Raw genomic sequence first — 26,046 nt, forward strand, 5'->3', positions numbered from 1 at the left:
GCCCCCTGACCCCTTACTCCTAGCACCAGAGCCCTGGTGCTGAAACATGAGGCCTGGCCGGCCATGTGTTTCAGCACCAGGGTGAGGGTCAACCATAGAGACGCTCTGGCAGCCTGAGTGTCTCTGTGGAGGACCCAGCCTCCGGTTGCCTGCTCCACTTTTTTAGACATTGATTTTTCTCCCTGCACTGCAAGTTTGCAGAGCAGGGAACATATTCTTGTTCCCGCATGTGCTTGCTGCCCCGTCTCAAAGGGGTTTGAGGCAGGGCAAGAAGCATGTGTGCGCTCGTGTGGACGCGCCCCTTGTGTCCAAACTAACCAAACTATGTTCCTTTCCTTCTTGACAGCTATACAATTTTCTTCCAACTGTCATGAATTTCTTACCTGGACCGCACCAAAGAGCATTTAAAAATTTTGAGGAAATTCACAACTTTATTCTGGACAGAGTGAAAATTCACCAGCTGTCTCTGGATCCCACCTGCCCTCGGGACTTTATTGATGCTTTTCTCGTCAAAATGGAGCAGGTAATGTAAGCGTGATGACGCTTCAGTTTATAAAAACAACATTATTTTGAGTTCAACCATTTCAGCATTCGGAATCATTTGCATTTTAGAAAGAAGTGCACTTTCCTTTGCTCCTCAGTCTGAATTGATACCTCTCCATTCTATGAAAAGATCAGAAACATTTGATAACCTTTTTTATAACAAAATGTTAAGGTAAACATAATACAAAAGCCAAGAAAATCAGCAATGACAGACAGAACTGCCGAATGATAAAAAGTAAAAATAAACATGAAAATTAACTTGGTGAATACAGTTCTCCACTTCTCACTCCTTAAAAAAAGAATAACGATATTACACAATATTTTATAGAAGGCACAGCAGAGAAGCGCCTTAGGAATAATTCAGTCAGAATGCTATATGTTCTCATAGTCTACAGGTTTTTCAGCAAACTACTTCATCAACAGGCTGTAGCCTACAAAAACTCATGCTTTTCTGAATGACTTAGTCTTTAATGTACGCCCTGCTCTGCGTTCTGTTGGACTTCAGACTGACATGGCTAAGTGCCTCCCTCTACAGTATTCTACAGTAATGCTATTGTAATGTTTAGTGTTTGGAGATAATTAATGCAGTATTGTTAAAAGGATGCTAGGCGGCCATTATTTTGGATGCAAGGTTTTTTTGACCTTTGTAAATAAGTTTCTGGCCCTTTAAACTCAATGATAAAAAACTGTACACATCTTTCTGCAGGAAAAAGAAAACATCGACTCAAAATTTAACACTGAAACTTTGGTAAGAAGCACAGTAGACTTGTTCCTTGCAGGAACAGGAACAACCAGTCTCACATTGGATTATGGACTTTTGACTCTCCTAAAATACCCAGAGATAGAAGGTACCTAGCACATGTATGTACACACACAAATTTGAGGGCTGTAGAGGTGTGGGAACTCCATGACACAACAATATATAAAAGAAACATGGAGCTTCTTTCTTTATGTCACAAGATCAAATCAAATATGGGTTAGCAATGTTGCCATAGTGGTATGGCTGTTCAGTGTCTTACATAAAGTTAAGTAGGAATTGTGTGCAATGCATGCATACATCTTAATTTAGTTTTCAGCCAATGGCTGTTCTTTTCACAAAGAGCATCCCTTTGCATTATTATTGGCCCTGTTATTTAGAGTCTCAAGACAACATCAAAGGACTGAACAAGCTATTGTGAGTTAATTTCTCTCGCACCGCTAGAGGGAATTATAGGTCATGGTGTGTGTAATTCTCTGGCAGAAGCATGCACCCCCACTGAACAGGTTACACCTATACTGTAGATAACAGATACCTTTATATTCAAGGGCTATGAAACAAGTAGCTTCCCTTTGAGTAAAGACATAATAATTTCATCTTTGGATTGGATCCACTTGTTCATGTCAGGCTCTGCTAGTGCTAGTGACTACTGAAAGGGTAGCTAGTAGGGCTGTACTAAACAACACCGTTTCGTTTCAATTTCCATTTAGCTGTTTCAAAGGGACAGTGTTTCATTTTGCTGTTTCAAAGCACTGTTCCTTTTCGTTTCGTTGAAACCGTTTTACTGTTTTGATGCATTTTCAACGCGTTTTGAAGTTTCACCCATAGGCTATAATGGGGAATCACATAAATGCCTATAACTTTGTCATTTCTTTCCTGATTCGAGTGAAAACAGCAGGTATGGTAGCTCCTGCTAAGGCCATAAAGCCTGTCAGGTTTCAAGAAGATAGGTGCAGGGGTTTCAAGGAGATGGGTGCATAGGTGCTGATGCTGCTCAGCTGCTGGGAGAGAGAGCTTGGTAAGCTGACTCCAAGACAGAGAAAGCTCAGTTCAAACAATGCTTATTGCTGTTTTTCCATCCTTCCCCGAGTGCACTGGGATTGGAAGGGACCTTAGGGAAGGATCACAGTCACTGATCAGCTACACATGTAAATATCAGAGCAGTCCTTCCCTCCTCTTCCTCCTCCTTCTCCTTAGTTTCTGTTTAGCTGTAAGCTAGCCCAGCTTCAAAACTCAAAACATTTTGAAACTTTTGAAAGGTTTCGAGTACCCTCGTTTCGTTTTGAGGCTGTTTCAGACCCTTTCGTTTCATTTTGATTTTGCTGTTTTGGGCTCAAAACATGTTGAAACAGCTTCAAAATGAAACACCCATCGAAATTTCGCACAGCCTTAGTAGCTAGATGTAGAGCTAATTCCTTCCTCAGGGGCTCCCTCCAGTTTCTGATGTATGGGTAACTTTTGTAGGGGAAAATTTCATGTGTCTTTCTTGTGTCTAGCTGTGTGTTATAGACACCAGGAGTAATATTACATTGTATTCTTTTTTGTAATATAACAGGGTGTCACTTTTTTGTAATATAACAGAGTGTCATTATTGCCATATTGTTATATAGTTGCTTAGGCAACACAAAACCAGCCAGTTTTGTACTTTGCGTATCTGTCACAGACAAGTGGCTGGCCATATGGTAGAAGTCTGGGCAAATCTTGTGGCAAATCTTCTTTTACAGTTGTGTTAATTCTCATTCATTTCACAACAGAGAAAATTCACAAAGAAATTGACTGTGTGATTGGCCGTTCCCGGCAACCCTGCATGGCTGATCGAGGTCAGATGCCCTACACGGATGCTGTGGTACATGAGATCCAGAGATTGATGAGTCTTTTGCCGTTGAATGTTCCACGTGCTGTGACCAGGGACACCAGGTTTAGACAATATATTATCCCAAAGGTCAGTCCTCTGTATTTCTGTGAAAAGTCAACTTCTCCTGCCGTAAGAAGAAAATTGGTAATAAATCTTACGCATTATATTCCATTTTCACTTCAAGCTTGTGTTGTTCTCAAAAGACCAAGGAGTTAAGCTTATAGAACAATAAAGCTTGTTTATTCAGAGAGCCCTCTTAGCCTGATGATCTTCCCTGCTCTCCCCACTTTCCCCTGGCAAATGTACCAACTGATACCTAACACTCTTAAAGGTATCCACATATTCTTCCTTTACATGTAACATAGCCCATACAATACTAACATTGGAAGTTTAGTTCAATCCATTGTTGAAGCACATTTTAATGGGTCTCTATTAGTCTTTGTGTTGGGTTTTTAGCTCTAAGTTACCTTTGCAGTTTCTCTACATTCTCAGTCCTTATTGGTTCAGTTCTTGTTTGGTTTCCTTGTTCAGATGTCTCTACTTCTGTGTCATTTTTAATCTCTTCTATCAGTTCTTTTTGCTTTGTTGTTAGCTCTGTTTCCTTTTGTGAATCTTGTGATGCTGCTTCTTTTCTCCCCTTTATGAGCTGCAAGTGTTGCCTGCTCCTTCTTAACATCTGTCCTTCCAATGTGACTACTTTATAGGGTCTGGGAGCTATTTGATGGGAAATAAGTGCTTCTTGTTTCCATGTTTGTCCATCTGAAATAAGCATCGTATCTTTGTTGTGGAGTTGTGGTACCTCCCTGGAACCCCTGCCATAGTACTGTTTGAGTTTGTTGAATTTTAAAAATGTTTTCACTTTTTGCTTTTCATTCTGATGAGCATCATTCACAATGTTTGGCAGCCTGATTTTGAGTTTCCTGTTAAGCAGCATTTCTGCTGGGGACAATCCATGTTTCATGGGTGTTGACCTGTAATTTAAGACTGACAGGTAAACATCATTGTGTGAATTTGTAGCTTTTTTCAACAATTTCTTCATTATATGTACTCCGTTTTCCACCAAACCATTGGATTGTGGGTATCTAGGGCGTCTTAGTTTCATAGTTTCATAGTTGGTAGGGTTGGAAGGGACCTGAGCAGATCATCAAGTCCGACCCCCTGCCATGGGCAGGAAAGGATGCTAGGGTCAAATGACCCCAACTAGCTGATTATCTAGCCTCCTTTTGAAGACCCCCAGGGTAGGAGCAAGCACCACTTCCCTTGGAAGTTGGTTCCAGATCCTAGCCGTGAAGCAGTGACTGTGAAGTAGTGCCTCCTGATATCTAGCCTGAATCTACTCTCAGTCAACTTATGGCAGTTATTCCTTGTTACTCCCCATAGTGCTTGGGGGAACAGGGACTCTCCCATTGCCTGCTGGTTCCCCTTGGCCAGTTTGTAGGCAGCCACCAGATCCCCCCTCAGCCTTCTCTTGTGGAGGCTGAACAGGTTCAGGTCCCGTAGCCTCCACTCGTAGGGCCTGCCTTGCTGCCCCCTGATCATGCGAGTGGCCCTCCTTTGGATGCCGTCCACATCCCTCCTGAAGTGCAGCACCCAGAACTGGACACAGTACTCCAACTGCAGTACTCCAACTGCAGCCCTAGGTGCAATAACTTGCACTTGTCAGTATTGCATCCCATCCTAGTCTCATCCACCCACCTCTGTAACCTGTCTAGATCTAGTTGCAGCCTGTCCCTCTCCTCCAGTGTGTCCACTTCTCCCCACATCTTTGTGTCATCTGTGAATTTGAACAAGGTGCTTTTCACCCCCTTGTCCAAGTCGCTGATGATGTTGAACAGTGCGGGCCCAAGGACTGAGCCCTGGGGAACCTCACTGCCCACATCCCTCCTGGTCAAAAATGACCCATCCACCACCACTCTCTGGGTGTGACCCTCCAGCCAATTTGCGACCCATTTGACTGTGTAGGCTTTGAAGCCACAGTTGCCTAATTTTTTAATGAGAATGGGGGGAGAGACAGTGTTGAAGGCCTTCCTAAAGTCCAGAAAGAATACGTCCACCGTGACACCTGCATCCAAGGATTTTGTGACCTGGTCGTAGAAGGCCACCAGGTTGGTCTGACAGGACCTGCCTTGAATGAACCCATGTTGATTGCCCCTGAGCATAATCTCCCCTGCTGGTCCCCTGCAGATGTGCTCCTGGATAATTTTCTCAAAGAGTTTCCCCAGGACTGAGGTAAGACTAACAGGCCTGTAGTTTCCTGGGTCCTCCTTCCTCCCTTTTTTGAAAATGGGGACCACATTGACCCTTTTCCAGTCCTCTGGCACCTCACCGGAGCACCACGAGTGCTTGTAAAGTTGTGCCAGGGGTCCCGCAATGACCTCTGCTAATTCCCTCAGCACTCTGGGGTGGAGATCATCAGGACCTGCTGATTTGAACATGTCTAGTCCCACCAGAAGTTCCCTGACTAGGTCCTCACTGGCCCCAAGCCTGGCAGCGCCTCCCCTGGGTCTGTCGGGGATCCTGGTGTGGGGGATGCCCCGATCCCTGCTCAAAAAGATGGAGGCAAAGAAATTGTTAAAGAGGTTAGCTTTGTCGTCTGGTGTGACCACTAGATATCCTAGCGTATCCTGCACTTGAAGTGTTTTGACAGCATCCATATTTGTTTGCCAACTCTTTAAAATGAATACAGTTGAATTGAGGTCCATTGTCTATTTTCGCAATTTGTGGAAACTCATGTCTAGCAAAAATCCTTTTGATATGAGTTATGACATGGGTTGCCGTTGTGCTTTCAAACAATGTAGTTTCAGGGTAGTGACAATAATAATCCAGCAGTAATACATCATTTTTTCCTGGATGCATGAAAAGTCAATGCCCACTTGATACTGTGGAGCTATGGGCTCCTCCGCGACCATCATGGACTCTTTTCTTTGTGCTGATCTGTATTGTAGGAACATTGTACAAGCCTTTACAGCACTGTCTATATCATTATTTATGTTGGGTCAATATAGAGCCACCCCTTGCTCTCCTTTTGCATTTTTCAATGCCTAGAGCCCCTCCATGTATTCTGTTTAACATCTTTCTTTAGCACTGCTGGAATAACAATTTGTGAACCTTTAAACAAAATGCCATGCAGTACTGACAGCTTTTCCTTGAACTGATAGCAGGGGCTAGGTATGTTTTCCAGGCCAACCAGCAGAAATAGCCGTTACCACTTTTTGCAGCGTGTGCCCTGAGCCGTAGCTTCTGCAATTAGGGCCCACATTTTATCTTGTCGCCGCCGAGAGCCGCGGCGCGGGTTTCGGGGCCTTAGGAGCCCTAGTCGGCGGGTGGGTACTTGTGACGCTTGGAGTGGAATCAGGTACTCAGGCGTTTTGATTGAACAAAAAGATTGTTTACTTACACTGCTCGTACAGCGCAGGCCAGAAGCTTGCTTCGATTACAGTTGTAAACAAAACTTGGGTCAGGCAGAAATTACAAAGTTGGTTTGGTCGGTCTGCAAATGTGTTCGGGGTGTTTGGGGTGTTCAAGCCGGCAGTCGTCTTACGTCTCGGGTGGCGGTGTGCTGGGCCCCCTTGGGTCGGTGACGGGGAGTCCTTAGAGGTTGATCAGGCCGCTAAGTTCGCTCTGAAACACGCGTGGAGTTTGCTAGGCTCCACAGTGTACTCAGAGTTCTCCACGAGATGTATGTGGAGTCCTCCAACTTGGGCGGAAACTGCTTCAACCTCTTATACGGCTAGCAAGCCAATCGCTGGTAGCCATGTAGGAATAATTTAAAACTGGCCAATAATAATGTGAATTTGCATATGAGTGGCGGGAACTTTTTTCTAAACTGTAATTTTCCACTACTGTAGCATTTGGTTACTGGGTTCAGGCATAGCGGAATTTTCCTCCATGACCTAGTTACTGCCACCAGAATGACTGACAGCAAAACTATGCCATATGTATCGAACCCATGGAATTTTCCTCTGTGCTATGTCATTTCTCCTCTGGGCTATACCAATTCTCCTCTGGGCTATACCAATTCTCCTCTGGGCTATAGGCATCTAATTAATGGGTTCTGACATACCTGTGATGGGAATCACTCTTTTAATGAAATTAACATGTACTATGTCTGAGTCTGGAATTCTGTCATTTTTCTTGTGTAATATGTTCTGGACAATGTACCTGCAATAAGTAGGTGCTTTCCTGGTGTGAACTGTATGTCTAGATTATACATTTGCAGTTGAAAGAAAGGTCTCTCTAATCTGGATGGCATGTCTGATAAGCCTTTCTTTGCTATAGTTACCAAAGGTGTATGATCATTTTCGTCTATGACAGGCTTCCCATAGATGAATATATGACATTTCTTAAGTTTGTTGCACCTTTCTGTGAAACACTTCAGATGCAGAACACAGTCTAAAAGAAAGCCTATGAAAACAATACCTTCTGAAGGGCGTACTGAAGGTACATAATCTAGTGATATTCTTTTCTAGGGGAACTTGCCAAAACCCAGGAGACGCATCCAAAGTGGAGAAATATATAGCTTCTGCCATGTTGCCAAAAACCTCTTCCCTGGTGGGAATGGAAGAATACTCCTTTTGATGTAACTGTTCAATTGTTTAAGATCCAGACACAATCTCAAGGATAGATCCATCTTTTTTTTCTATTATGACAAGTGCATGAACCCAAGCACTTGGTTGCTCTAGTTTTTCTAGTATGCGCATGTTAAGTAATCTAATTCCTTTTCCAGTTTCTCCCTTAGCACAAGTGGAACATGTCTTGGAGCATGTATGGTGGAAGTATTTGGTTCTCTTAATTCTATCTTGTACTCATTTGACAATTTCCCTATGCCTTGAAACACATCATAAAACTCTTCTTCTATGTTCTTGCTTTCTAGTCCCTCAAGGGCATCCATTCTCTTAATCAAACATAGAGTTTTACACGTTTACAAATCAATAATTGGCACTAGCTTTATTGGGACTGTTACAAACTGAACTTTTGCTACATTAAACTTGTGTCTAACATGCACTGCACAAATACCTTTGGTTGCAATCATGTTCCCATTATATGCTCTAAGTCTCACTTTCTTATTCTCATAGTATACACAATTAATTTTAATTTTTGAATAATGTATTCTGGAATTACATGGACCTGTGGCCTTATATCTAATTTGAAAGTGACCATTAGTCCATTAGTGTGCAGGGTGATTGTCTAATCCTCAGAAGAATGAACTTCTTCTTGCATTGTGTCAATGACAAATTCTTCCTCTTCCTCATTGCATAGAGCACGCACCTGCTGTTTCTTGTGTGGTGCATCCTGCCCCTTTTTGCAAAATCTTGCAAAGTGATTGAGTCTTTTGTATTTGTTGCAGCGCTTACCAGATGCTGGGCATTGCATGGGTTTATGGTAACCATACAATGCAGCTGGCCATTGTTTCTTCAAACAATTCTCTTTGGCCTCCATTTGCTGGCTCCATAGTAAGGTTATAGATTTCATAGATTTCATAGACATTAGGGCTGGAAGGGACCTCAGAAGATCTTTGAATCCAGTCCCCTGCCCCAGAGGCAGGAAGTCAGCAGGGGTCATAGGATCCCAGCAAGATAAGCATCCAAATATCTCTTGAAGGCGTTCAAAGACAGTAAAGAGGTTCTTCCTTATGTCTGGCCTGAAAAAGTCAGGGAGGAGTTTGTGACCATTTGACCTTGTCATCCCTTGGGACACTCTGGTGAACAGATGTTCCCCCAGATCCTGGTGAGCACCCCTTATAAACTTTTGGCAGCCACCAGATCACCCTTGAGCCTTCACTTTTCCAGGCTGAAGAGTCCCATAGCTCTCAGCCTGTCATCATAAGGTCTGTCATAAGTCCTCTGGACTCTCTCAAGCTTCCCCACATGCTTTTTGAATTGTGGAGCCCAAAACTGGATGCAGTACTCCAGCTGCGGTCTCACCAAGGCTGGGTACAATGGAAGAATGACGTCCTGGGATTTGCCTGAGAAGCATCTATGGATGCAAGCCAGTGCTTTGCTCGCTCTACTAGCTGCAGTATCACACTGATGGCTCATGTTCATCCTGTGGTCAGTCATGACCCCCAAGTCCCTTTTCTCCATAGTACTAGCCAGCATAGCACTGTCAAGCCTATAAGTATGCTGAGGGTTTTTCTTCCCAAGGTGGAGAACCTTGCATTTTTCAGTGTTAAACACCATCAGGTTCTCCTTTGCCCATTTCCTGAGCCTGTCAAGGTTAGCCTGGATCACCCTCCTGTCCTCAGGTGTGGACACTTTACCCCAAAGCTTGGTGTTGCTGGCAAACTTGGCCATTCTGCTTCTGATACCAATGTTGACATCATTAATGAAAATGTTGAATAGTATAGGCCCAAGATAGAGCCTTGAGGGACCCCACTGGTCACAGCGCACCACAATGATTGACTTCCATCAACCACCACCCTCTGGGTCCTACTACAGAGCCAATTCCCCAGCCAGCGGATCGTGGTGAAGCCTAGGCCGCAGTTGGCCAGTTTTGCTAAGTGGTGATCATGGGATACCAGATCAAAGGCTTTTTTAAAGTCAGGATATATGACATCAATCTCCTCTCCCTTGTCCAAGTGATAGGTCACCTGGTCATAAAAGGAAATAAGATTGGTCAAGCAAAACCTACCTGCAACAAACTCATGCTGGCTATCCCTCAGGATGTTACCATCAGCCAGTCTGTTAAGAATAGTCTCTTTGATAATCTTTTCTAAGACCTTCTGCAGGATAGAGGTCAGGCTGATGGGTCTATAGTTTGCTGGATCCACTTTCCTCCCTTTCTTGAAGATAGGCACCACATTGGCCTTCTTCCAATCTTTGGGCACTTCACCAGAGCACCAGAAGTTCTTGAAGACCCATGCCAGGGGCTGAGCTATGATGCCTGCCAGCTCCTTGAGTACCCTGGGGTGTAAACTGTCAGGGCCAGCTGACTTGAAGGTATTCAGCCTCTCAAAGTGTTTCTTCACAAGGTCCACATTGATGGAGTGTAAGGAATCTCCCTCACATGGGCCATCCCATAATGGGCAGGGGCGTCCCTTGGGACTGGTGAAAAACCAATGCAAAGTACCCATTTAACAAGTTGGCTTTTTCCTGGTCATCAGTTGTCAGTCATCCCATCTGGTTTAGCTAGGGTCCAATGTTGCCCTTGCTTTTCCTTCAGCTCCCCACATAACTAAAAAAGGACTTTTTATTGTCCTTGATACTTGTAGCTAGTTGGAGTTCATTCACAGCCTTGGCTTTCCTGGTTCGCTCCCTACAGGTCCAGACCAGTGCAGAATATTCCTCCTTGGAGGTGGATCCTGTCCTCCATCCTTTGTAGGTCTTTCTTTTTAGATGCAGGAGGTCCGCTAGTTCCCTGCAGAGCCAAGGGGGCTGCTGTGCCCTTTTTCTGCCTTTCCTCTGAGATGGGATAGACTTTGCTTGTAGATCCAGGATTGCTCCCTTGAGGAGCAACCACTCACCCTGAGCTCCCCTCCCCTTTGGATCATGGTCCCTTAGGGCCTCTCTGACGAGCCTCCTGAACTTGTCAAAGTCAGCTTTCCTGAAGTCGAGGACTTCTGTATTGCTGACTGACTTGCCAGCTTTACGGCGAATGGTGAAGGTGATCAGCTTGTGGTCACTGTCACCCAGCTTCCCTTTAATCGTTAGATCACTGATAAGGTTATGCCCTGTTGCCAGTACCAGGTTGAGCAGCATTTTACCTCTCATTGGCTCATAGACTTCTTGCATCAGATAGAGCTGATTCACACATGTGAGAAAGCTTTGCGACTGTTCGGAAAGCAGTGGTGGTAGTCTCCCCATGTCCTGGTGTGCTTAGTTTAAAGCCTGGTGGAGCAGGTCAGCCAGTCTGGCTGAGAAAAGCCTCCTCCCCAGCAGAGAGAGGTGGAGGCCGTCCCTTCCCAGCAGCTCGCTGCCCCTCTCACCAAAGAGCGGACTGTGGTCATGGAAGCCGAAGCCTTCCCAATGACACCAGCGCCACAGTCTTTGGTGTACTACCTTGATCCTCCTCTCCTTCTTTCTATATTGTTCATGTGTTGCTTTAGGTTTCTGCAGTCTTGTAATCCTGTCTAGTTCAGCTTGTTCTGTTTGTTTATCCAGCTTCTGCAGCCTGGCATTTGCTATCTTAGCCGCTTAGCACATTCTAACTGCCTTTACCAAATGAAGTTCAGGATCCTCTAGCAGTCTTTTCCTGAGGCTTGTAGCCCTTATAACATTATACATAGTATAAGTATTATTATATATAAGTATTATATTATTATTATTATATAGGTATATTACTACCATTAAGTATTATTATATTATTATAAGTAATATTATAATCATCACACTATAATTATTATATTATATTAATGGGCATTATCATAATTATAATTGTATTATAATTATAATAGTTATAAGTATTGTTGTATTATTATATATAAGTATCGTTATATGTAAGTATAGTATAGTACTATTATATACAGTATAATATATTATGTATTCCTGAGGTTTGTATCAGTTATACTTTTTGGTCTCTGTTCATGTACTCTTTCAGTTTTCCAAAGTTGCATGTGTGGCTTAACAGTCTGGGGTCTTTGACAAACTCCTGTATTGTCTCACATTCTTTCTGCTGTCTCCTGTGGAAATTATACTGTTCAAAGGTTTCATTTTGTTTCATTATACACTATTCCTTAAACTTTTTTATTACTGTATCACAGCTTTTCTATTCTGCTTCTGACAGTTGTAGACTATTTATTATAAACAGACAGAGTTTCTGGGCCTGCTATATTTTAAAAAATAGCTACCTTGAGTGGATCTTCCTTTTCTGTAGCTCCACTGGCTGTCATATATATGGTGAAGCTCTACTTAAATTTCTTCCAGTTTTCTGCTGCATTGCTAGACAACTTTAACTCCTCTGGACTCCTGAGATGCTCCATTTTTCTATCTTTCTTCACACCTCACTCCTGGTACCATGTGTTGTTTTCAAAAGACCAAGGAGTTCATCTTATATAATGATAAAGCGTATTTATTCAGAAAGTCCTCTTAGCCTGCTGATCTGTTGTGCTCTCTAGGGCTGTGTGAAATTTCCTAGAGTGTTTTGTTTCAAAACTGTTTTGATGTGTTTTGAGCTTTGAACAACTTTGAAACAGCTTCAAAATGAAATGGGGGCATTTGAAACATTTCAAAATTTTTGAAACATTTTGAGTTTTGAAGCAGCGCAGTAGTGGGAGGTGGGGGAGAGCCAGGGCTGTGCTCCAAGTGGCTCCGCCAGCCCCATGGAGCTCAGCCCAGTGGCTGGAGGCAGAGGCTCTCATTTTGCCTTATCTCCTTTTTTAAGGTCTCGCTCTTAATTTAAGCTATTGGCAATTTTAAGTAATGAGAGGCAGGGGAGAGCCACTGGCCAGGGATGTGCTCCAAACGGCTCTGCCACTGACTCTCCCACTGCCTCCAGCTGCCAGGCTGAGCTCTGTGGGGCTGGCAGAGCCACTTGGAGTACAGCCCAGTGGCAGGAGATGGGAGAGAGCCAGGGCTCCACTCTGACCAGCTCCACTGGCCCCACAGAGCTCAGCCCAGCAGTGGGAGACGGGGGAGACCCAGGCTGCGCAGTACCTCCCACCACCAGGCTGAGGTCCGTGGGGCTGGTGGAGCAGCTCAGAGTGCAGCCCGGTGGCAGGAGGCAGGGAAGAGCCAGGGCTGCACTCTGCCTCCTGCCTGAGCTCCGTGGGGCTGGTGGAGCCGCTTGGAGTGCAGTCCAGCAGTGGGAGGTGGGGAGAGCCAAGCCTGCACTCCAAGCAGCTCCTCCAGCCCCACAGAGCTCAACCTGCCCTACCAGCTCTGCTGGACTCCTCCTAGGGGCTCAGGCCCCCAGATCTGCACGCAGGATGACAGAAGGCTGCCCCTGCTGCCTGGGGTCAGTGGCAGCAACAATCTTCCTGGCGCTGGGTGTGGGCTGTTCTCAGCACTGGTCTCAGACAGCAGTGACAGCCTCCTGTCATCCAGCGTGCAGATCCGGGGCCCCACACCCCTGGGAGGAGTCCGGCACAGCCCTGCAGCCCTCCTGGGGATGTGAGCCCCCAGATCTGCATGCTGGATGACAGGAGGCTGCTGCTGCTGCTGCCTGGGGTCAGCAGCACCAGCAATCTTCCTGGTGCTGGGTGCGGGCTGTGCTCAGCACTGGTTCCAGGAGGCAGCAGCAGCTTCTTCTCATCCAGCACACAGATCCAGCGGCCTGCACCCCTGGGAGGAATCCGTCATAGCCCTGCAGCAGATGACAAGAGTCTGCCGCTGCCTACAAGTGTTATGCGTTTTGCTTTGAATAGTTTGAGGTGCAGCTTCCCAGAAACCTCTGCACCTATCTCCTTGAAACATGGCAGACTTCATGCCCTTAGAGGCAGCTACCAACCCTGCAATTTCCATCCCAATCAGGCAAGAAATGACAAAGCTTTAGGCATTTTCATGATTCCCCATTGTAGCCTACGGGCAAAAAGTGTTGAAACAGCAAAACAAATTCGAGGAAATGAAATGAAACGTGTTTCAAAATGTAATGAAATGACAAAACGAAACATTGTCCCTTCCAAATGGGAAATGGACATCACAATGAAACAGTGCTGTTTAGCACACCCCTAGTGCTCTCCCCTCTTCTCCCAGGCAAATGTAACAATTTCTAGGTGCAGGGGTGTAGGTTGTAGCTGTGTTGGTCTAAGGACATAGGCAGACAAGGTTCCTTGGGTGAATTTGATATCTTTTATTAGACCAACTGCTGAAACTTCCTTAGCCTGACAAAGGGTTTTTGAACTTGAAAACTTGCTTAATATCTATTCTCCAACTATTTGGGTTGGTCTAATAAAAGATTTTCAAATTCACCCAAGGAACCTTGTCTGACAATTTCTAGGTAACACTCTTAAAGGTATCCACACAAAGCTCATAGCAATTTAGAACTAGAAAAGAGCCCTTCATTCCTCTGGAAGATTAAATGCAAGTTTGTATCTTACAGGAATTTTCCAGTGTTCCACTCAAACCAGTCATGACTGTCTAAACAAATAGAGATTCTATCATTTGCCTTGGGAGACTACTTAATAATTGAAACAATCTCACCATTAAGTATCACCTTAATCATCAAGATTCTGAATCTTTGGTAGGGCTCTGCCCATACACCTCTATTCCTCCTTACTCCTGAAATAATATTTTTAAAGTATTTAACCTTTACTTTCTGCTGATCTGAGAATAATGTGCCACTAAGACTGGCAATGATAAGTATTAGTCATGACTAGGGACCTAACATATACATGATTTCACAGCTTTCACGGAAATTGTGTATTTGGCAGTCTCCCATAAATAGCCGGTTCCCCATGAAAAAGCATGGGGAACCATCTATGTTCAAAAAGTCAGCAAACAGCTTGCAGAAAACTGTCTCCTAGAACGGAGGGAAGAGGGGGAAGGGAGCAAAGAGAAAAAAAAAGGCAGACTTCCCGTCTCCTGAAGGGGGGGAAGAGATGGGAAAAGTTCCCATCTCTGTCTCCAGAAGATGGGGGGTGTGTGTGTGTGTGTGTGTGTCTCCTGAAGGGGGGGAAGAGATGGGAAAAAGATGGGAACTTGTCTCCAGAAGATGGGGGGTGTGTGTGTGTGTGTGTGCACTGTGGGTGATGGCAGGGAGGAGCAGGGGGCACGTGCAGCACAGCACCCCAGGCAGTGCTGTTCACGCTGCCCCTGTGGCGCTCTGCATGGGTCTCAAATGTTCTGGAACTTAGTCAGACTCCCCCCACACCTCTTTAGTATAGAAATCATGCTTTTAGTGTAACAGTAATGCTTTATCTCATGAAACACCAAGATTTTCCCAGTCTGGTTGGTTTGTGAGCCTGTGGGATTAGCTTTTTTCATTAAATTTTAATATTTCTACTTTTCAGTGAAGGCTGTTATTATAAAGTCATAGAGAGATTAAGAAAAACAGATTCTTCTGTTCTATTCACTGACTTTTGGAGGACTGTCTGTGGTAGCTAATATCCACTTGACCTTTCTTCTCTCTTTGTTAATTCAGGACACAATTATAATCCCTGACTTGAGATCAATCCTATATGACAGCAAGGAATTTCCAAACCCACAGGAATTTAACCCAGGGCATTTCTTGGATGAAAACGGTGACTTTAAGAGGAGTGATTACTTTGTGCCTTTTTCCACAGGTAAAGAAACTTATATTGATTTCAGATCCTAAACCATCTTCTTTTAGCTTGGCCTTAAAGATCCTAGTGGTTCTCATCCTGTGGGCTGCACAGTGATTTCTGATGGCTGCTGAAGCTGTATTGTTTCCAGCAGAGAAGCATCTTTCAGCAAACAAACGCTTAGCTGCAACCCTCAAATCTTTCTCTTTACTCTGCCTGGAGAAGTGCAAGATTCAAAACCCATGCCACTTTTCTCTCCAAATAGGCCATAAGGCAGTAGCTAGGCATATGGCACTCAGCCCTTAAAATTACCTGGGAGTGGGTTTTCGTGACATTCACATATTTCCATGTTATCCGGACCTCTGGTAGTCATGTTACCATTTATGCATTTGCCTCAAATTGCTTCATGCCTCTAATTTTAGTTGATATTTTACTTTCATTTTGAAAATACATTGCCAAGAAAATGCTCCAGCATTCCCTCTGTCTTTTTTTAATTGCAGGGAAACGGATGTGCATAGGAGAAGGTCTGGCTCGGATGGAACTATTTTTATTTTTAACAATAATTTTGCAGAATTTTACTTTGAAACCTACCATTGATCACAAGGACATAGACATTTCTCCAGAAGTTTGTAGCATGGTAAATATGCCACGTCCCTACCAGCTCTACTTTATTCCTCGCTAATGAACATGAAGACCATTGTCATCTCCATCTTTGAACATGGTTTTGACTGTTTTTGATCCTAGTCTCAATGACTGTCATCGACATAACATAGCCTTACTGAAACTGTTAAATTAAAAGGCTCATCCAGCATGTCAAACTTTCTAAATAACAGGGATTTAATGAACTTAAATCTAAAGTTAGAAAATTCTGATTAGTTGACTCTCAAATGTTTCTACAATTACCTATAGTGTTTTCAAATTCTTTGCCTAAGCCAGTTCCATTTTCAGTTCATCTGTGACATATTTGTAACACGTCAGTGTGAGTTTGACCGTGTACTGACATTACACTTAGATTGGTGTAAGTGAATGTAAATTAATTTAAAACTATAACCACACAGAAGTTTGGCACAGCTAGACCAGTCTAGAAATGGTGCAAGTGGTCTAAGATAGACATGGTGCAAGGTATGCTTAATTCAGATCGATTTCAGTTAGATTAATGCATTGAATTTCCATCCTGTTTCCTTACTGATTCAAGTTAGATCACTGTCCTCCAGCATCCCAGCCTGCTTCATGCCTCCTCCTCCTCCCCCACCCTTGACATTTCCTTTGTAGGGAGGTGTGCTAGCACTCGACCCATGTTCAGCTGCTCTGGACGAGCACCAACAGGCCCCACCCCCGGCTCTTCTAGCACCAAGCAAGCACAGTCCCTCTCCCCAGTCCCAGCCCCTGCCTCCTGCCTCCAGCTATCTGCCAGCTACAGGCAGGCAGCAGGGGGAAGGAAGCCATCTGTGTCCCCTGCCTGAGCCCTGGGACATAAGCACATGATGCTCTGGGCTGAGCCCCTGCACCCTCAAGACCCTGTCACAAACCTACCCCACAACATACATGCAGACCCCAACAATGAACCCAGGAAAAACCCTGCATTTAGGCATACCCCAATGTACCCCAACACTGGCTCTTGCACACTCACCAAGGGACCCCTATGACCCCACCTTGTGATTTGGACCCTGGCAGAGATGCTGCCCCTTTCCCCCTGCCAGTCTTCCCCAGCAGAAGCTTGTGCAGGTAGCTCGCCTCTGGTGGGTTAGGGTGGGAGGGGCCGGGGGGGGAGGGGCAGAACATTAGGCCTGTGCAAGTAGGGAACTAGTCGATTCGGATTCAGCCAATTCAAGGCCAGCAATTCAATTTGGAGATTTGGATTGCTGTTCTGAATCAGTATGGCTGAATCGGCTTTGGAAATTTTGGCGCCAATTCAGAGAGATTCGGCCATAGAGTATAATGGAGAACCAATGACATATCTATAACTTTGTCATTTCTTGGCTGATTTGGATGAAACTTGCAGAAATGATAGCCCTTTCTATGGGCATATGGTCTACCAAGTGTCATGAAGATAGATGCAGGAGTTTCTGGGAAACTGCACCTCTGAATCTTAAAAGCAAAACTTGTGTCACGTGTATGTGCTAAGCCACAGCAGAGTAAAAATTGAAGAAATGGTAGCCCCTGCTGAGGCCACAAAGCCTGCCAAGTTTCAAGGAGATAGGTGGCAGGTGTGTGGCAGGCCCCGCCCAAGCCCCCCCCCAAAACTGCACATCCTCCCTACCACTCTCCATACCCCCAACACACCCCGCAACACCACTCCTTACACCCCCTCCACCACTCCCGAAGGAGATAGGGAATTGTGTCCTGGGGACAGTGTGTTCAGCCATGGTCCACAGAGTGAAGGACCTTGCAGGGTGGGCTCCCATGAGATGGAGAGCATGGGCTGAGGCTCCAGGTCCTAGGTCTCAACTTCTGTGGCATCAGAGCTTTTCCCCTGCACCTGTGTGCTGTGCTCCATGCTCTTGACAATGCCCAAAAGCTCAAGTCCAGCTTCAGCTGCAACTTTTCTTCCAGATCCTGGGATGATACAGGGGCCAGCATGAACAGGCCATAGTCCTCAGGGGCTACCATCAGCAGACTTTATGCTCTGTGGCCCCCCAGGAACCTGTTCCTGGGACTCTGGTTGTCCTATCATCCTGTTTTTACCTCCCTGCCATTCAGCAGCAAACAGCAGAGCCATCAGCCATCAGCAAATCAGCAGCAGGAGGCAAAAATGGTGCCATATTTCAATCCACAGTTTTTACCGCCCCTCCCCCCTCTCCACTGATCAGAAGTGAGCTGCAAGTGGGTGCCCTCCACTAAACAGGGGTGGGGGGCACAGGGGAACCTGCAAGATTAAAGGATCCATGGCGCACCCCACTTCCACCATGAATTCGGTAGGTCCCTGGCAATGAGGTCATTCATGTCCCCATAGTCCCAATTGTGTGACCAGGGTCAGGTAGTGAAGGAGGACAGGACATGTTCCTCTATGGCGCCTTTTGGGGTCTTGGCACATCTTGGTAGTGTGAGGTAGGGCTGTGCAATTCTTCGGATCCCGCTTCGGATCTGGAGCCGCTTCAGATGCTTTGGCATCCAAAGCGGGACTTCCGGATCGAAGCAGGATCCCAGCAATGGTGCCCAGAGTGGTTTGGGGGCATCCGAAGTGCTTTGGATCTGCTTTGGATGCTTTGGACCAGCTTTGGCCATTTTGAGGCAATTAGAAGAGGGAGGGGGAGCGGGGGAGGGACAGAGAATGGGAGGGGGGAGACTGATGTCTGTAGGTAGCCAGGGAGAAGGATTTCTCCCCGGCTACCTTTCCAACGGCAGCGTCTATGGGATGGGACTAAAAAAAGTATAAAAGCCCCTGGTTCCAGCCCTTCTCTGCCTTTTGCAGCTCGTTCCCTGTCAGCGACTGTGAGAGAGAGGAATGCTGCGACTGAGACCTGCCTGCTGCTTTTTCATATTATAAAGGAGTGGTTAGGATTTAGCTTAGCTTAGCTTAGTTTAGTTTAGCTATTCTATTCAATTATTAGTAGTATTACAATTCAATTTATTTTTTTGAATTATCTTTTTGGAAACTTGTTTTGGAAACTTTGCAAAAAGAAAATTGTGTTTTCCCAGCCAGTGTTATCTATCACTGTGCAGGGAGGCACAGATTTCTTGCACACACGCACGCGCACACACACATAGAAAAAAAATCACAGTGGAAGAAGACAGATATTTACAGAAGAGCAAGACACAGATGATATATTGAGAGACAGGAAGACACACAAATAATTTCATTCACAGCATAAGAGGCAATATTGTGAGAACAACAAAGAAGACACACAAATAATTTCATTCACAGCACAAGACAGACACAGATATTCACAGAAGAACAAGACAGACAGATATACAAAAGGATTCACACACACAAAGAGACCTTTTGCAGCACAGGAAAGATCAATATGAAGCATGCTGGAAAGGCAGGTGCAAGGTCTTCTGGCAGGGGAGGGAGAGGGGGTATGGGGAGAGCTAGAGCTGCAAGTCCCCACATCTCAAACACAGACATATTCTATTCCCAAGCAGCCATGACATCAGTGCTGCCAGCGGAAGCCAGGCAGTGGGATCAGTGTCTGCACCTAATGTCCCTGCCCCTGCACCATCTCTGCTCAGTCCAAAAGTGGGCACCAACAGTGGAATCACTTCCTCTTCCACCCCAATTTCAGCTCTCAGTGTGAGCCTCCCACTGCCAGAGGAGGAGCTGGAGTTGAAACCAGGGGACCTGAGCGCACTGACTCAAGCAATTCTGGGGACTAAGGGGGAATCAGAGTTTGTGCTCCACACCCCTCAAGTTTCCCCTAGACCCAGGTCTACTCTGGAAAGCAGCACCTCAGAGGAGGCTGAGGTAGTGGAGGCAAGTGGCTTAGCTGAGGCAGCTCCTCCTGCTGTTGAGCCTCAGCCTGCTGAGAAGGGGGAAAAGGCAGGATCTTCACCCTCAACCCAGAAGCAAGGGAGTAGTGTAGCGTAGGATCATTCTGAGGTGGCAGATGATCCCAGGCTTGCCATCTGCCAGCACTGCCAAAGGCACATGAGCTGTGGCAAGGACATGAGACACTTCTCCACCATGGCCATGCTGCTACATCTGAGGAGACACCACCCCCTTGCCCTTCTTCCTGCTGCTCGGCCTGGCACCAGTGCAAGTGTGCTGAAAGGGAAATCCCCTGCTCACTCCAAAACCCCCTTCCCCCCAAAGCAGAGGCAGGCCACCCTGGACCAGTGGGGGAAAGGTGGACAGAAAGGGGGGCGTGTTCCCAAGGCACGCAAGATCACCCAGAGCATTGGGGAGATGCTTGCTCTGGATAGCCAGCCCTTTTCCCTAGTTGAGCGACCAGGGTACAGGCAGTTCATAACACTTTTGGCCCCATTTTACACCACCTTTATCAGGGGGGTGGTGCCCTCCCTCTGTATCAGGCATGCAGGGAGTACTTGAGGTAGGAGCTGCTCAAGGCAGGGCTGCAGGTAGCCTTGCACTTCACCTCCAATATCTGGAGCAGCCGGGGTGGTGATTGTGCCTGCCTCTCCCTCACAGGGCACTGGTGCAATCAGTCAGGCCATTGGTGGACTCTACTGCAAGTTGAGGTGCTGGATGAGTCCCACACGGCAAGGGAGATCATGGGGGCCATGAACTGCATGGTGCAGGGGTGGCTCATTGGGCAGGCCGAGCTCACCCGCGGGTTCAAGTTCACCGACAATGGGGCAAATATGGTGAAGGCTGTCCATGATGCCAACTTTGTTGGCATCCACTGTGCGGCACACAGGCTATACCTAATAGTGAGGGATGCCTTGTACGGGGACAGGGCTGCCAGTGACAGTGCCACCACCAGTACTGCTACAAGCTAGCTGATTTCAAAATGCAGGAAGGTGGCGGGCTAGTTCCACCACAGCATCAAGGGGAACTGTGGGAGAAACAGGCAGAGCTGAGCATCCCACAGCACAGAATCATACAGGATGTGGAGACTCAGTGGAAGTCCACATACCTGATGCTCCAAAGGTAGGTGGAGCAACAGAAAGCCATCCACGAGATGGTCTTGTTTGGGGAGATTGGGATCAGTGCCCCCCTTTACAGAGCTGAATGGGGTACCATTTCCCAGATCTTTGTGGTCCTCAAGCCCTTCCTCAAGGTCACTGAGACCCTTAGAGCTTGCAATGCTCTCCTTAGCCAGGTGATCCCCCTAGTGAGGGAACTGGAGAACCAAATGGAGAAGTTCCAGGGGATCTATGTTCCTGGCCGGGGCAGGCCACTGTCACCAGACGTGCAGGCACTGGTAAGGCAGCAGAAGGAGGGCATCAGGAGATGGCTGGATCCCTTGTGGTCCAGTATGGTCCACATGATGGCTGGCATGTGCAACCTGAGGGTGAAGGGGAGCATGTGCACTTGCAGCCCCCAAACCCTTGATCACTGGACGCAGGTGCTGGTGAACAAAATCAAGGAGGCTGAAGTGCAGAGGCGAGGGGATGTGGAAGAGGGGGATCCACTTTCCTGTACCAGTACTCCCAGCGCCAGCACAAGCACCAGCCAGTCTCCTCCACGCCAGCCACTGCCAATGTGGGCCGTGGGCATGGCTACAATGCTGGGATCCAAACGCACCAGACCCCAGCCTTGGGCAGGTAATGCCGAGGCTTTGGTGGCTACCTATCTCACTGAGGATGTGGAGCCACTGGACTGCGACTCCTTGGCCTACTGGGCAAGCCACAGAGAGATGTGGAAGGATCTGGCCACAGTTGCCCAGCAACAACTGTCCTGTCCATCAACCAGTGTTCCAAGCAAGAGGGTATTCAGCATTGCTGGGGATGTTGTCACACCCCACTGCACCTGCTTGGATCCTACGTTGGTGTAGCAGCTGGTGTTCCTAAAGGTGAACCTCCTACTGCTGGGGTTCCCCAAGCTCTACCTGCAGATGGACTGGGTCCACCTTCCTCGCTCCATCTGCACCAATTTCCTTTTTTGAGGTTTTGAAAAGCCAAGTAATGCCCTGCTCTCAGCTGGAGGGGGCACTAACTGCATCACCAGCCATCAGGGGAAGAATGTGTCCCTGCTGAGTTCATTCCCCTGCCAGGATGAACTTGGAGATATGGGATTGGGGCTATGCAGAAGGAGAAGGCCCCGGGTCCTGGGCATGACCACTAAAACTGCACTCTGCCAGAGTAGGTAGGCCTGGTGGGACTGCTGGTGGCGCGGCAGCCCCGTAAATGCCAGGACCAATGATCCCCTGGTGAAAGGCGGGCAGGAGGTGCCATAACCTCCAGCTAATGCATGCACGCACAAAGTCCTGGCTCGGGAACGACCAGACCTGTCACATCTTTGACAGGCCTGACACTTGCTGGTTGCAGTACAGTTATGAGGCTCTCAGTGAGCTCAGCTTAGCTGCCCAGGATGCCAGCTTTAGGGTTGAAAACCCCTTTGTCAGGCTGAGGAAGTACCTGCAGTTGGTCCTGGATGGAAGGAATAGTAAAGAAGCCAGAGGCTGGCCTGGCCCACAATGCAGGCAAGAAAGCCAGTCAGTGAAAATGGAAATGGAGAGGGGGGGAGGGACAGGTTGGGGTGGAGAGGTGCCTGGGGAGTCAGATGTCTGGCAGGTCACAGTGTTCCAGAATTCCACTGTGTATATTGAATCCATGAGTTTCTGTACCTACTATCTAGGAGGCTGATGAAATGCAGTTCATAGGCCCAGCTCTGAAAAGTGGTTTGCATTGTAATTTGTTCCCTCTCATGATCAGGCCTGAGAGACTGGAGGCAGAGTGTTTTCTTGGTGAGGAATGTGCCCCCACATGTAGCTGGGTTTTGTTGTCTTTGATAAATTCTGGTGTGCAGTTTGTGGGGGTACTGGAGATAGTTGTCAGGTTTTGTGTTTTGAGCTGTAGGAAGTTGGCTTCAGTTTTGGTGATGAGGTTAGGTGCTTGTTTGAATGTACAAACCACTTTTCGGGCAAATCTCCAAATCCGAACTCAATGGCTTGAAGCTTAAAACGTTCTGATTCAATTCAGAGCCTCCGGATTGATTCAGAAAAGATTCAGAGATTCAGCGGTGGTGTTTCAGGGGAAAAAGAAACTTAGAAGAGGGAGGGGGAGTGGGGTGGGGCAGGGAGGAGCAGGTGGGGAAGGACTGACATCTCTAGCTGGCCAGTGAGTGTGATTTCTCCATGAGTCCCCTTCCAATCACAGTGTCTGGGAGAGGGACATAGAAACAGCATAAAAGCCTCTGTCTGCGGGTTTTCTGTTCCTTTTGTGAGCTGTTTCACCTGAGTGAGCAACAGCGTCTGAAAGATACTGGCCTGGTTTGGCTTCCTAGTCAGTCACCTGCTCCTTTTTGCTCTTAGAAAGGATTGGATAGGATATAGCTTAGCTTAGCTTAGAATCCCTATACTTTACTTATCCAATTCATTTCTTTCAATTTATATTTGTTCTATTTTTTCCCCCCCAATACTTTTTAAAAAGAAAGTTCAGTGTCTTCCCTGGCAATATGATCCATCACTGTGCAGGGAAGCACACATTACACACAGTCACACACATCATAGAAGAAGTCAGATATTCATAGAAGAAGATGAGATTGTATATAGTTAGTAGTTATTAACATTATTAGTTATAGTTAGTTTACATATAGACTAAAGACAACACAGAAGAAGTTAGATAGAGATTCAGATTGAGGTTCACACACACAACACAGAACTCAGAGTCTTAGAAGAAGAAGAAGATGATATACTATTATTTTAGGTACACAACACAGAAGAAGAAGAAGAAGAAGAAGAAGAAGAAGTAGTAGTCACACATTCACATTCCTAATTCATATCACATCACAGAAGAAGACACCATATATAAATCAAAAATAATCAGTCATCATACCAGTGCAGTGCATTACCTGAATCACACTACACACAACGCAGAGTAAAGAAAATATACAACATAGAAGAAGTGGTTGCACATTCACATTTGTAATTCATATATCACATTACAGAAGAAGACACCATATATAGTTATTAATAATCAAAAATCATCATAGCAGAGTACACACACAACACAGAGTAAAGAAAACACAACACAGAAGAAGTCAGACACACACACCTTTTTCAACACAGGAAAGATTAATATGAAGCGTGCTGGTAAGGCAGGTGCCAGGTCTTCTAGCAGGGGAGGGAGAGGAGCTAGAGGTGGTAAGGGAAGAGCTAGAGCTGCAAGTCCCCCCCTTCCCAACCCCAAACATAGATGCATCCTCTTCCCTAGCAGCCATGAGGCTTCTGCTGCCAGTGGAAGCAAGGAAGTGGGAGCAGTATGTGACGTCCCTGCAATTGCATCACCTCCCCTAACTCCAGGAATAGGCACCAGCAGTAGAATGACCATATTCTCCACCCCAGTTTCATCTCCCAGTGTCCTCCTCCCACTACCAGAAGAGGAGCTGGAGCTGGAACCAGGGGACCTGAGCACCCTGGCTAAAACAATTCTGGGGACGAAGGAGGAATCTGAGTTTGTGCGCCACACCCCTCAAAGTTCCACTAGACCCAGGTCTCCTTCTCTGGAAAGCACCTTGGAGGAGGTTGAGGTTGATGTTGTGGAGGCTCTGGCAAGTGGTTCAGTTGAGTCATCTCCTCCTGCTGTTGTGCCTCAGCCTGCTGAGGAGTGGGGATAAGGCAGGATCCCCACCCTCAACCCAGAAGTGGGTGAGTAGTGTAGTGTGGGATCATTCTGAGGTGGCAGATGATCCCAGATTTGCTATCTGCCAGCACTGCCAAAGGCAGATCAGCCAGAGCAAGGAGGTTCACCACCATGGCGATGCTGCTGCATCTCAGGAGGCAGCACCCCCTTGCCCTTCTTCCTGCTCAGCCTGGCACCAGTGCGAGCGTGCCCAAAGAAAAGTCCCCCACTCGCTCCAAAGCCCCTGTCCCCAAAATGCAGGGTCAGACCACCCTGGAGTGGTAGGGGAAAGCTGCAGACAGAGCTGGGTGCTTCATATATTTTCTGCTGTATGTGTAGTTTTGCTGTGCAAAGCTTCGGATCATGATTCAGATTCAGAGATGATTCAGATGATTTGGAGGCAGAATCTATGAATCTGAATTGAATCACAGGAAGCTTTAGGCTTTCTGAATTGATTCGGAGCTTCCGAATCGATTTGGAAAAGATTTGGTGATTTGGCCATAGGGTATAATGGGGAATCAATGAAATATCTATAACTTTGTTGGTTTTTTTCTGATTTAGATGAAACTCCCAGGACTGATAGATTCTTCTGAGGCTATGAATTTTGCCAAGTTTCAAGAAGATAAGTGAAGGGGTTCAGGAGGAACTGCACCCCAAATTCTTGAAAGCAAAACTCATGTCATGTATATGTGTTACACCACAGGGGGGTGAAAGCTGTCAGGGTTATGGCCCCTGCTGAGGCCATAAAGTCTGCCAAGTTTCAAGAAGGTCGGTACAGGGGTTTTTGGGAAACTGCACCCCAAATTCATGAAAGCAAAACTCATGTCACGTGTATGTGTTAAGCCACAGTGGGGTGAAAACTGTGGGGGTGGTGGCCCCTGGTGAGGCCACAAAACCTGCCAAGTTTCAGGCTGATAGGTGCAGGGGGATTGGGGGGAACTGCACCTCAAGCTGCAGACAAGCAAAACTCATGACATGGGTGACACTGTGTGTGTTAAGGCACAGGAGGGTTAAAGCTGCAGGGATGGTGGCCCCTGCTGCAGCCACAAAGCCTGCCAGCTGTTGAGGAGATCAGTGCAGGGCTTCTGGGTTCTGGGGCCTGCACCTCTAGCTTCTGACAGGCAAAACTCGTGACATGGGTGCTTGTGTAACTGTGTCTGTCTTGGGGCAGTTGATTGTCTGTATTGGTTATTTCCTCTCCTCAGTTTGTGGTTTTGTAGGTGTTAGTCATTGCTCATTAACTCATTAACACCTACAAAACCACAGACTAATCAATACAGACAATCAACTGCCCCAAGACAGACACAGTTACACAAGCACCCATGTCATGAGTTTTGCTTGTCTGCAGCTTGAGGTGCAGTTCCCCCCAAACCCCTGCACTTATCTCCTTGAAACTTGGCAGGCTTTGTGGCTGCAGCAGGGGCCACCATCCCTGCAGCTTTCAATCTGCTGCACCTTAACACACACAGGGTCACCCACATAACAAGTTTAGCTTGTCCATAGCTTGAGGTACAGTTCCCCCCAAACCCCTGCACTTATCTCCTTGAAACTTGGCAGGCTTTGTGGCCT

General features: G+C 46.6%; 1 protein-coding gene across 2 annotated transcripts in view; it reads left to right on the plus strand.

The window, feature by feature from the left end:
* Positions 1–15,973, plus strand: part of LOC102381353 (cytochrome P450 2H1-like) — a 26,347-nt gene extending 10,374 nt beyond the window's left edge. The window contains exons 5-9 of one of the 2 annotated variants that reach the window (XM_006014786.3): positions 347–523; positions 1,250–1,391; positions 3,055–3,242; positions 15,171–15,312; positions 15,792–15,973. In XM_006014786.3, the coding sequence (XP_006014848.1) occupies positions 347–523; positions 1,250–1,391; positions 3,055–3,242; positions 15,171–15,312; positions 15,792–15,973 (831 nt within the window). The remainder of the gene's footprint in view (positions 1–346; positions 524–1,249; positions 1,392–3,054; positions 3,243–15,170; positions 15,313–15,791) is intronic. The other variant, XM_025214024.1, reaches the window with a different exon arrangement.
* Positions 15,974–26,046: the final 10,073 nt, after the last annotated feature.

The sequence above is a fragment of the Alligator sinensis genome, unplaced genomic scaffold, assembly GCF_000455745.1.
Source record: "Alligator sinensis unplaced genomic scaffold, ASM45574v1 scaffold264_1, whole genome shotgun sequence".
NCBI classification, from domain to species: domain Eukaryota; kingdom Metazoa; phylum Chordata; order Crocodylia; family Alligatoridae; genus Alligator; species Alligator sinensis.